Here is a 12,703-nt window from a genome sequence, read left to right on the forward strand (position 1 = left end):
ATAAAGTCACATGGCATAGAGAAGAGAGGAAAGACTTATCACCTACCAGGATAGCTTCCAGGAATGCCACTGTATCTTGACTCTCAAATTTTTTGTTGTTGGTAAACCAGTGAATGAGTTGCATGACTAAAGGCTCATACAACTGTCTTGCTACCTGAAAACAGCAAACATTAACTGCATTTCTAGGATTAATACATTTCTATACTTTGCTATTCAAAATATGTAAGAATAAAACCCATATATAAGAATAAAACCCTTTTTGAAAAGGGTCTATGAAATGAATAACCAATTTCATACTACATTTCCATATTAAGGATTAAAAAACCCCAAATCATTAAAATGGGTTAGATGCTTTCTATTCAGCTAGTCTCAATGACCTCCAAGCTTACTTTCAGTAATATCCTCTGAGACAAAGAACATTGCATGCCACAGACTGATGTGCCAATACACAGTCAGGGAAACAGGGAGGTTTGTTTCTTAATCTGTATTTAGATCTAAAAATCTATCTTTACCATTATTCTAACTTCCTAGATTTCAACAATTCTACCTGCAAATTACCTGATTGAGTACTGTCATACTACAACATGAAGGGAAGAAACATTAAATACACTCATTTATACATGCTTCAAGTGCAGTGCATATGCCTGTGGTTTGGACCAATCCAGACATCATTTTCCTATGGTTTATGCTCAGCCACGCGCCAGTAAAAGAGGTTTCACCTAAATTGGTAACACCACTTCCTGTACATTTTAACAGAACACAAAATCCCTTTGATCTAAAAATAAATATGGATGCCAGGGTCCAAACAGCAGTCTCAAAAGGTGTAAGACCTGTAATTTCAGTGGAGATGAACCTATGCATCTGTTCTGTTTTGTGCAAAGGAGGAGAAATATAAAGTTCAAATGTTTGAATTAAATCTGTAGGTATCAAAAAGGCAGCTACAAACTCCCTCCCAAATGCTTTTCCTATGATTGTAGCTTTGTACACATTCAATATCGAAATAATCAACTTCACCTCCAATTAACTTATTACAGAAAAACTACAAAAATTAAATATGGTGATAGAGTGTTGCTGCCACAAACTCTGAGTGAACCCTGAAACTTGAATCTCTCTTGTACACTTCTCTGAGGTACTCTGAACTACGCTTCACAGAAGTATTTGAAACCACTATTTGAAAAGGCTTCAACCTACTCCCAAAATCCAGACAGACAATCTATCCCTAGAACAGAATTACAGCTTACAAAATACACTGCATTTGGGAAAAAAAACCAACCCCAACATGTCAGGAAAACTTATAAATAAAACTATTAATTAATTCCCATATGTAAGGGTATTTGAACAAGCTAAAATTCATATAAATAAATCTGTTTACCTGGTCTATGTCACAAGCAAGACGAAGCAGTACTGGAAATACTTGCTTATGTAAATGATACATAGGTGGGGGACCCTGATGTCCTTCTGGCATCTGAGAGGCTTTCCCCAACATATATGTGACTATGCCATGTAGCAGCTCACACGCTGCAACCTGAAATTGAAAAATCCCTTTGGTATGCATCTGTTACTTTCATAGAGAAGACAAAATTGTGGGCAGGAGAGAATGAGTCACATGAAAGAGTGTACTTGAGAAATCACTCCAATCTATGCTAAATCACCATTCCAGGACCAGATCATGACCATGGAAATAATATGCATACATTCTAACTGGCCTTTAAATCAAGCACAATGCTGTCAGACAGAGCTTACAGCAACTTCTGCTCTTTAGCTTCTAAGCACTCAGAATAGTGTAACCATGAAAGAGTGCCAAAGAAGCACATTGCTACCTATGAATTAATTAAAACAGGTCTTTAGTAACAAGGAACACATTACTTTATGCAATTTTATCATCTAGCATAAAACAAGAGGTAGAAAAAAACATCAATACTTTTGTTTGCCTGTCACTTGCAGAAAGAGCCAGTTCAGTCACATGAGGCAAAAATAAGTCCAAGTAGATGACAGGCTTCATATCTGCAAATGGTACAGCAAAGCTCAGACGCTTTTCAGTGTCCCAGGATACACATTTCTTCATCATCTCTTCTGCAGATGTAGCTGATGCATTTGAAAAAAGATGAAAACAAGCTTAATACAATACACATAGAGTGAGTATTTACTTAGCTCAGTCAAAAAATCTGTAACCTTCCAACTTCAGTTAGATTGCCATGCAATGTTAATGCTCTGTAAACTACTGAAAAAATTGCAGCCAACGTTTCAGGTGAGAGTTGCAGCAGCCTCCAGTTTCAATATAGGTTAAGCATGGAGACAATAAATCCAGAAGACATTGAATCCCACTTGATTTAAAATACTTCTGTAAGACATCCAGTACAATGCTTTTGTCTTCTAATGTTACAGAAACTTCGTGAAGGTCTATCAGACAAGAAGATCCAACATACTGACTCCTGCAATTGCACAGGAAATGACTACATTTACAGCCATTTATACCTATCTCCTCCAAGGAAACCTGGCATACTTACACCCTTCTCTCCCCTATATTTGTAAATGTGGTTAACAAAGTCTGACCACACTTTGTATTTAATTTCCAGAGAATAAGGCTACTTTCCCGCAGTATTTTTGAATAAGTAACAGTGAATTACTTGGCAAAAAGAAAATCGATTGTAAAGGTAGAAAAACCAAAAGTAAGCATGCAAAGAAAGGAAAAAAAAATCTATAATACTACATTAATTTTTAGATTAATTAAATTTTGTGCTGAATTTATCCCTTGAATCTCATGGTCAGGTACTTACACTATTGTTTTCCATTTTTATTAGATTGCATGATATTTAATATTTAAATTACAAAGCTTGTTCACAGACTGGATAGAGAAAGGGAGAAAACTTTGTCTTGTTTTTTGAGGAGCACCCTCAATGGAACTCTATTACCCACACACACTAAAGGTATGATGTACCTTAAACTCGCAAGTGAAAAAGTAAGCTTGCTGAGATTTACACAATTCATGACTGCAGTTCTTAAAATACTGAGAACTGTAGTAGAGGTAGAAATAAGTACTAGGAAGCTACACACTGGGGCAAAGTTTTAAAATGGCTTTGCAGCCAGAGGGTGAAGGGGGAAATAAATAAAACCATACACTCAGATGCACAGTTTTTTGCTTTTAACTGTAGTTTCCTAAACACTTTCTGCACTCCATATTAAGTTGGGGAGTACTTTTGCTCTACTAAACTCCAGAATTGAATAAAAGTAATTTTGTTTAAACATGAGCAACAAAAAATAGGTAAACCTGAAAAGCTCATTCATTCTCATAAAGTGATATTGAGGCCTTTGAAATCTACTTTCAAGAGAGACAGCAGAGACATATAAATATTTTCACTTCCATTGATAGGATACTCACCTGTAATTAAGTTGTGGTTAATCTGCCCTCCCAAGGATCCAAGAAGGTGTGCCACTCTAGTCCTTACTGCTTCCAAGGAGGGACTATTATCCTAAATAATTCAAAAGATTAATATTAGTGAAAGAACAGTTACTTCTTTATAGAAGTAATTTGGTTTACAGAGAAAATGAAGGTCTTATGGCGCTTATTAAACACAGATGAAAAAGGTAAAATGAAGAACCCATGAGGACAAGAATTGCATCAAACGAGAGAAGAACTTCAGGTTAGTAAGCAAAAGAGGGCAGGACTGGAAAGCATTTTCATGGCATTTTGTGAGCTTTCAATTACTATTTCTCAAGTAAAATTTTATTACCACAAATAACATATACCTACAGAATGGCATAAAAGCATAAAAAGCAGAAACAAATCTGAAGCAAAAATTGCTCTTTTCATTTGCTTTAATTCCAGAACTTAAAGTTTAGATCCTGTACCTATATAGAATCACAGAATCATTTAGATTAGAAAAGATCTCTAAAGTCATCAAGTCCAACCATTAACCCAGCACTGCCATGCTCATCACTAAACCATGTCCTCAAGCACCACACCCACATGTTTTTTGAACACTTCAGGGAGGGTGATTCTACAACTTACCTTGGTAGCCTGTTCCAATGCTTGACAACCTTTTTCACGATGAAATTTTTTCAAATATCCAACCTAAACCTCCCCTGCCACAACCTGAGGCCACTTCCTCTTGTCCTGTCACTTGTTACCTGGGAGGTTGACCCCCACCTGGCTACAACCTCCTTTCAGATAGTTGTAAAGAGCAATAAGGTCTTCTCTGAGCCTCCTTTCTTCAGACTAAACAGTACCTCTCTCAGGCAACTGATTTTCAGAAGCAGCCTGTATGGGATATAAAATTCACTCATTTTGTTTCACAGAATCACAGAATGATTCAAGTTGGAAGGGGCTGCTGGAGGTCATCTGGTCAAACCTCCCTTCTCAAACAGGGTCATCCCAGAGCACATGGCACAGGATTGCATCCAGACAGTGCTAGAATATCTCCAGGAAGGGAGACTCCACAACTTCTCTGGGAAATCTGTTCCAGTCTATGGTCACTGCACAGTAAAGAAGTTCTTCCTCACATTTGGATGGAACTTCCTGTGTCTCAGTTTCTGCCCATGGCCTCTTGTCCTATCGCCTGGCACCACTGAGAAGAGCCTGGCTCTATCCTCTTGACATCCTCCCTTCAGATAGACAGACATTGCTGAGGTCCCCTCTCAGTCTTCACTTCTCCAGGTTAAACATGCCGAGCTCCCTCAGCCTTTCCTCATAAGGGATGCTCCAGTCCTCTAATCATCTTTGTAGCTCTCCACTGGATTCACTCCAGGAGCATTATGGCTAAAGACAACCAGGCTGGAAAATGTTCTACATATAGGAGTAACTAATAATTTCACGCCTAAAAAGAGGTTTATTCCAAGTTAATTTGTGCACTGGAATATACAAATAAAACTACACTTAACACTTGAGAGGCCACTGGTCAAAGTAATACATATGTTGGCCTAAAAAGACTAAAAGCCTATCCACAAGATAATTAACAAAACCCAAAACACTTAAACACTCACAAAATTATATTGCATACTGCAACACTGCCAAGCTGGGACCTGATTTTGGGAGTTGGAGTTAAATTTTTGTTGCCATAATGTATCAGTCTAGCAGTGATACTGACTTACAGGATTTTTTTCAGTCCCTTTTCCCTGCTTAATTCCCATTCTCACCCTGGAATATAACATCTTTCCAGCTGTGCTGATGTGACAGCTTCTTGAGCCACACTGTAGAATGGAATTCATTAAACTCATCTAACATAGAAGTAGCCCTTGTAAAAAAAAAAATATGCATGCAAGAAAGAAAAAGAAGCAGTGGGAGGGAAGGATTCATATTTAACTCTGAAAAGAAAGAGGGTTCTTACCACTGAAAGTGTCTTTGCTCTTCTTATACGCTGTATCACAACTTTATTACGTCCTTTCTGGGCTGCTTGAGAAAGTTTCCTTACTTCCCAGTTATTCTGGGATTCACCTGATGAACAAAAAAAACCCAGCATATCAAAACCAGTTCATTGTACCAGTATCTCATGTTCCTGCTCATAGTTTCATTTAAAAAAAAAAACCCACTCTGGTTTTGCCCATTTTTATTTTCAAGATGTGACAATTATTCTTTCATTTAAAATCTTTATTAAGGAAAATAAGTCTCCTAGAGAAACCTAAGGTAATTTAAGCAAACAAAGAACATATCACAGAGAAGTAACAAATAAAATGGCAACAATTACTGATTGTTCAGCAGAAGCAAGTAAATCCTAGCTTAAGAAAGAAGTACATTTTAGGGTGTAAGGTAAGTTGTATTGTTCTGACCACAGAAAGTGCACAATATAAATAAAAGGTAGGGCATATACGCATCTTTATAAAAAAATATTTTTCCTCTTCCTTAAGACTAGCAATTTTTTGCATGCATGTACCTGTAGATGTAGAGCTTTTCAAATAACCATCAAGAAGAGGCAGGACATCCTTGTAGTAGGGTTGCATCATATGGCTGGGGATGTGAGCTGACCAGTCTTCCAAAGCATCCAGGCCCAGATCAGCCATTGGGGTACAGCTAAGGCCCAGCTTAAATGCATTCTAAGTGTCAAATACAAAACTATCAGCCTTTCATATTTATTGACCAGTGTTACTTCATGGTAAAAGAGACAAATTTAAAAGCATTTAGCTTACAATACATCTCTCTTTGTAGTAACTTTTCTCACTCAAGATCAGCACAGGAGATACATTTATATTGCAACACAGGCACTAAGAGGATCTGCCTAGTGCAAAAGCAAATTCCAACAATTTACTTGTTTATCCAAACAGTCAAGTCATTTGTATTCTATCTCACTGAAGACTATAGAGAGCTTAATAGTTACCTTAGTAGTACAAAAGGATGCTGACTCTGCTACAGAATGTTTGTACATATCTTAGGGGAAAAAAAATGTTAGCTGTACATCACTTTGACTCACCTGCAGTGCAGGAATATATGCTTTGATATCAAGCATGACGATGTCATGTGGTAAAGAGAGCAAAAAAATCAGACAAGATGCCAACAACTCATCCTTATACTGTTTCATCTTTGCTGCAACCTAAAATTCAGATAAATAGATTGAGAACACACATAAACCTTTTGAAATCTTAACTTAGCTGTATTGATACCCATGTAAAATAAGCCAAAACCAATACTGGAATCTCATTCACCTGCAGACAGTCGCAAGAAGTATTTATACTGTTATTTCTCAATTGTATATGAACTGGTGACCAATACACCTCTTCTGACATTAAGTAAAAGACAGAAAAAGATCTTAAAACCCCACTGTGTTGCATAGCTCAGAAAGCAAGAATACTTCTACTGTATATGTAAGATTCCTCAGAAGATAAAATTTTGATTGAATCACATATGTTTATATTTGGACTAAGAAAGTTAGTGAGCAAAATTCCTTACCTCTTTTCCAAATTTTTCAAAGAGTGCAAAGCAAGAGCTCTTTTCTGGGTCTTCAGGACATCTTCTGAGGCTCCTTGGACTGACACCCTACCAAACAGAAACCAGAAGTCAACACTACTAAAAAGAACATAGTACAATTATGAATCACAAGTTCAACTCATTTACAATACATACATCACTGCCCAATATGAAACTGGTGTCAGTGAAAACTTGAAATGTATCTTTGATCTTTCAAAGGTTAGAAATTAACACTACTATGGTTCACTGAGGGTCAACTTTTTGGACTATGCTAAATATTAGGCACATAAACAAGAGATATATGACTGCAAAGTAACTTTTCAATGGTTTAATTTCCTCCACCCACCTAAGAAACCACAAAAACCCAAACTTCCCTAACAGTGGATGTCCAGGTGGCAAGAATGCTGGTAGAATAAGAAAACAATTTTCAACAGTGCCCACAGTACAAGCCTCTACACCAATGAGTTTCCAAATGTGCTTCACTTGGTGCCATCAGCAGCAGTGGCAGGGACAGCTCTGGGCTCTGTGGTGGGCTACACATCCACGTGTTTTAGCCCAATAGCTTCCATACCACAAATGGTGCATCCACCAGTAGGCATCATATTCCCTGTGGAAATCAGTGAGTGGAATAGGACTATACCCCAGAAGTACAGTAATTAACCAGTACATTACTCTGCTGTTCTGGTTAGATTGTTTCTATCCAAAATATCTTCTATACCACCTGCACTGCAAGGGTACCTCCCATCTCTCTGTTCACCCAGCTCAGGATTTTGGAAAGAGCATAGAGGGTGGCAGAGCACTGGAACAGCTGTCCAGGGAGGCTGTGGACCCTCCCTCTCTGAAGACATTCCAAACCCACCTGGATGAGTTCCTGTGTCACCTGCTCTAGGTGACACTACCATAGCAGAGGGGTTGGACTGGATGAATTCCAAAGGTCCTTTCCAACCCTAGCAATTCTGAGATTCTGTGATTACACATGGATGGTGTCTTTTCAGAAACTGGGCTTCTAGTCTAAATTTTGACTTTTAATGTGCTTCTAATTATGGAGGCATAGGAAGCTATAAATACTTGAAACAACCCAGTAACAGTTTCAATGAACTATTTCCCATAGTGCATAAAATACTATATATAAAGAATGACACAATCATTAACACAACATGTTACCCCTCCACTGGGTAAAAGATCTCACCTCAAAGTATTTTATCCTCTTGGCAATTTTCATTGTAACAGAGAGCAGCTTGTAGAATCCACTAATAAGAGGTAGTCTTGTTGAATATATAATAAGCTCATAACCAAAGGAATATACCCAAGGGTGAAAGTATTCCACATGTTTCTCTGGAAGTATCTCTCTAAAACAGATGCACAGAAAACACAGGGGGGGGAAAAAAAAGAAAAAAGAAATTTAAAAAAATGTTTTATTTTTTCAAACTTTCATCTCAGTACAAGAAAGAAATATTGCTGTAACAGAGCAGCTCCAAAGACAGACAGAGAATAAATGCATGCTGCCTTCTGAGAAGCACAGCAAGATTTTAATTTTGTTTTAGAGTGCAAAGCCATTTCTCATTATATCTCATTACTGAATTTATACAAACACACATCTTCATATTTCACATTTCACTGCTGGACCTCCACAGGCAGCTAATGCTGTACCTTTCACTTAATGCCCCTTACTAGTCTATGAAGACTGTATCTCTGGTCTTTGAAGTATTTAGGATATATGGTCAGTATAATACTGAAAGTTGCAACATATACTGAAAGACAACTACACCCAAATAATGAAAGTGAATGCTTGTCTCCTGTACTCTTTAAAAACACCTGAGCTGATGAGCTAGTATGTTTACCTATGGCCCAGATGTCTGAAAAACCCTTCCGGTCTCCCTGCTAATCATCTTGTGCATTTTGAAACACAATCTATCAAACTAACTCAGAAACAAGCACCTTAAATACATCTCACCCCCAACTTCTTCTAACCACTTTGTAACTTTCAAATTACATAAAAACATATCAATACCTGCAGAATTCCACTAGATTTATAAAGGCAATAAAATCTATTGGCTTTGTTGGCTGAAGGTTTGAAGCAGGGTCAGAAGAAGGCCCAACCAAAGCACTGTCACCTGCATTTTCACCCTGAAAATAAATATTGGAGAAAGAACACTGGATCTGCAACAAAACAGAAACTTTTACATCCTTTTTTGCCACATTAACAGTCTGTCTTTTTCTAGCTGTTACTAGGTAGTCTGACAGATGGAGGACTAACAATTGACACATCAGTAATTGAAAGGAAAAATAAGAGATGCCTGCTTCTAAGGTGAACGCAAGTAGAAAAATGAAAACCAGTAGATTCCAGAGTAAAAAGCCTAAAATAACAGGTTCTGTGAACTTCTACTGATTCTGGTGTTTCCATCTTCTAACACTGCAATGCATCATTTAGAAATACTCAGTAAAGCATTTTATCTATGATAAATGTTACTTCAAGGACACTAAAGGGTGCTATCTAGGCATAATGAAAACAAAACAGGGAATATGATTTTGATTCCCCTGCAATAGCAGGAGTTAATGGATAGGTCCTCAGGTCTCACCTGTTCACTAACATCCAGTTTCTGAACAGTCAGGTCCAATTTCTCAATAATCTTCAAAATAGATTTTATAAGTTCATCATACAGCAAGTGACTCAGGGATTGCAGTTGTGCATTTTCAGTAAGAAAGTTTGCATCTTCAAAACCACATTCCTTTGTGGGACAAAAACGTTCATGTTTCAAAACACAAATGAAAATGATTTCTTTAATTTATAAACTAACATTTAAATGACCCAGAGAATCCAGTTTTAGATGTTTCTCAGCTATGAAAGCATAAACTAATCCCTGTTTATTCATTTATCAGCCAAAAAATCCAACTAAAACCAGGAAACAATCCTTCTACAACATGACATTTGGAAAAAGTCTAAGGTTAGAAAACCAGTGATGAGAAGACTCAGAATCATATTTTCTTTTGTATTTCCATGTTAACTATGTTTTACCTTAATTGTGTCACAGCTCAGTAGACTTCTGAAGAGGTACAGATAGTCCTTACAAGTCGGTACTTTTGATCTTCGTGTCCCAACTTCTCCAGTTTCAAAGGATTCTTCTGATCCAGAAGTTTCTTTTTCAAAAAAATCCTGAAGGGACACAATATTTTTCAGAAACATTGCTCTGGTGGTTTGACCTTAGCTGCATGGCAGGTACCCACCAGGCCACTCTACCACTCCCCTCCTCAGCAGGATGGGGAAGGGGAAAGTAAGAAGGAAAAAACCCATGGGTCAAGATAAAAGTTTAATAGCAAAGGATGACAAAAGACTTATTCTCTACTTCCTATCAGCAGGCAATGTCCAGCCACTTCCTTGGAAGTAGGGGTTTGGTACATGGAGCAGATGTTCCAAAAGCCGAACATCTTAATAACCAATGCTGCCCACCTCCTTCTTTCTGCCAGCTTTTATTGCTGACCAGGCACCATATGGCACAGAATACCCCTTTGGTCAGTTTGGGTCAGCTGTCCTGGCTCTGGTCCCTCCCAAGATCTTGTCCCCCCAGCCTATTGGTGAGGGGGAAATGTTGGAGAGCCAGCCTTGATCCTGTGCCAGTGCCGCTCAGGAGTAGCCAAAACACTGGTGAGTTATCAACACATTTCCAGTTACAAATACAAGCACAGCTCCGTGAGGGCTGCTAAGGGAAAAATTAACTCCATCTCAGTCAAATCTCACTACAACTGCCTATGGAACTACCTGAGTCTTGCAACACAGTGTCAACATTACTGCTGCAGGTAGAAAAGTGAAATGCTTAACTTTCTCCATCAATCTGAAAAGAGCACAAAACAACCACCTCCTCACCAAAAAAAAAAAAAAAAAATCCCTGAAGTTGCTCTCCTAGTGCCCAGTTATTTGAGAAATTCTATAGTTATTCTGCTGCACAGGAATAAAAAGCTTTAATATCCTTGCTTAACACAAGCATTCAGTAAAACTTTTAAAATGTCCAAAACTTACCCTGGAAGAAAGATGGATGACTTTAATTATAGCCTACTTTATTACACACAACCTGACCAAACAAAAGTCTATTTCCTGTATTTTTTTTTTTATTCAGTACAAGAGGCACATCCACATTATGCAGACCACATGTGGGAACAAGAGACTAAGAACAAATGAACCCATAACTAATAACAAGAACAGATTAATACAAAATGGAGAGTGTTATATTTTTGCTTCTTTGGGCTTTCCCTTGTTTACTGGGCCAGATTGCCAAGAGCTGGAATGTACACCCTAGGAATAGAAATGAAATAAATGTGTTTAAACAGTTATTTTACCTTCGAAAATGTGATCGGCTTGGAGAAAATTCTGATTAATCCCTGATGCACTGAAACAAACAAAAACCAAATTCCCTGAATAGATTTAAAAAGACACAGCATTCATATTACTCATTACATTAACAACAAAACAAATCAGTCTTCTGTTTTCTATATTCTGTCATGGTAAGGGAGATGCAAAAAAATTTTTACCTTTAAGGACAAAATAGCCCAAATCAGAGCCTTCACTCCAGGATGTTCCACAGGTAGCCAAATCTGACCTTGCGTCTTACTACCTTTTCTCAATACTGCTTTGACTTTTTCCTGATTATGAATGATGACCAAGGAATCAGCCATAATGCCCTTGCTGAAGAGGCAACAACTCCCAATGATTTTCATGGACTTAGGATCAACACAGTACTTGGGTGCACCACTTCCCAACTCAAGAACATGGGAAACAATGAAAACGCCCCAGCAATAGAGAAAAGCCATGATAAATAGTTGAAAGAAATTAAAAATCATTTCTGAAAACCATTAAAAAGAAATGTCAGCATGCTTGAGACTACTGGAACTGTCAGCTACCAATGCTGACACATTCAGTATCACATTCACAGAACTGTACCTGACTAACTGCATATTTGGAATCTTAACTTTTACTATTTCAAACTTCCAGAGCATGAAAAAAATTGCATTTCTAATAGAGGTAACACTCACCCTACTCCCCCTATTTTCTGTGCTATTTTGTAGGGCTAACTGAAAGGACATTGAATAGATTTTTGTACACTATGCCATGAAATCCCTTTCTTCCCATAATCCTTCAGGGCAGGAATGCAAGCCTTATCACAAACATGTACTCTCCTGCCCTTAACCATATCCACTTTGTTATCCAAAACAATTGTTAAATGCATTCCTGAAGTTATTTAACAGTGGATATTGAAAAATAACACCATGGAAACACTCAACCTCCATTACTGAAGAACAACAAGCTTTATTTTTGATCCTAAATGGCTATTCCACATCTCCCTCTTAGAACTGGTTAAGCAATCTAGGGAAAAAAAACCCCAACCAACCAGAGGAAAAAAAACCATGATCCCAAAAAACTCCAATGAAGTTAATATCACAGACTCACCCACAGTGCTAATAAAGCTCCAGAGAACTGGACCTTTTCCTGAGAGGGACAGAAACACCTTTATTATAGATCTGCAACACACTGGCTGCATTTTTTCACTGTACTTTGGAAAGCTGTTGATCTGCAGCACAACTAGATGTTCAAGAACTGGAGTGTATACTTCAGGAACCTAGAATAAAGAAAAACAAAATATCCATCATGCAAATTACATGAAATTATTTCAGCAAGTTACTTTGTTACAAGAGCTTGCATGATGATCTGCTCTGAGAATAAGAAGAGACTTTGCAACTGAATTCATTTCAGACATACAAAAACCCCAAACAAAGAAACAAACAAAAGCAACAACAACAACAAATTACCCCACAAAT

At 37.7% G+C, this 12,703-nt stretch overlaps 1 protein-coding gene across 2 annotated transcripts in view; it reads right to left on the reverse strand.

The window, feature by feature from the left end:
- Nucleotides 1-12,703, reverse strand: part of PRKDC (protein kinase, DNA-activated, catalytic subunit) — an 82,800-nt gene that overhangs the window by 59,793 nt on the left and 10,304 nt on the right. For both annotated transcript variants that reach the window (XM_039548909.1, XM_039548908.1), the window contains 14 exons: nucleotides 12,336-12,504; nucleotides 11,228-11,277; nucleotides 9,912-10,049; nucleotides 9,475-9,624; nucleotides 8,907-9,022; nucleotides 8,085-8,244; nucleotides 6,878-6,964; nucleotides 6,402-6,521; nucleotides 5,868-6,027; nucleotides 5,325-5,431; nucleotides 3,380-3,470; nucleotides 1,922-2,085; nucleotides 1,373-1,525; nucleotides 47-154 (listed from right to left, as the gene is read on the reverse strand). In XM_039548909.1, the coding sequence (XP_039404843.1) occupies nucleotides 47-154; nucleotides 1,373-1,525; nucleotides 1,922-2,085; nucleotides 3,380-3,470; nucleotides 5,325-5,431; nucleotides 5,868-6,027; nucleotides 6,402-6,521; nucleotides 6,878-6,964; nucleotides 8,085-8,244; nucleotides 8,907-9,022; nucleotides 9,475-9,624; nucleotides 9,912-10,049; nucleotides 11,228-11,277; nucleotides 12,336-12,504 (1,773 nt within the window). The remainder of the gene's footprint in view (nucleotides 1-46; nucleotides 155-1,372; nucleotides 1,526-1,921; nucleotides 2,086-3,379; nucleotides 3,471-5,324; nucleotides 5,432-5,867; nucleotides 6,028-6,401; nucleotides 6,522-6,877; nucleotides 6,965-8,084; nucleotides 8,245-8,906; nucleotides 9,023-9,474; nucleotides 9,625-9,911; nucleotides 10,050-11,227; nucleotides 11,278-12,335; nucleotides 12,505-12,703) is intronic.

Source organism: Corvus cornix, chromosome 2 (genome assembly GCF_000738735.6).
Source record: "Corvus cornix cornix isolate S_Up_H32 chromosome 2, ASM73873v5, whole genome shotgun sequence".
NCBI classification, from domain to species: domain Eukaryota; kingdom Metazoa; phylum Chordata; class Aves; order Passeriformes; family Corvidae; genus Corvus; species Corvus cornix.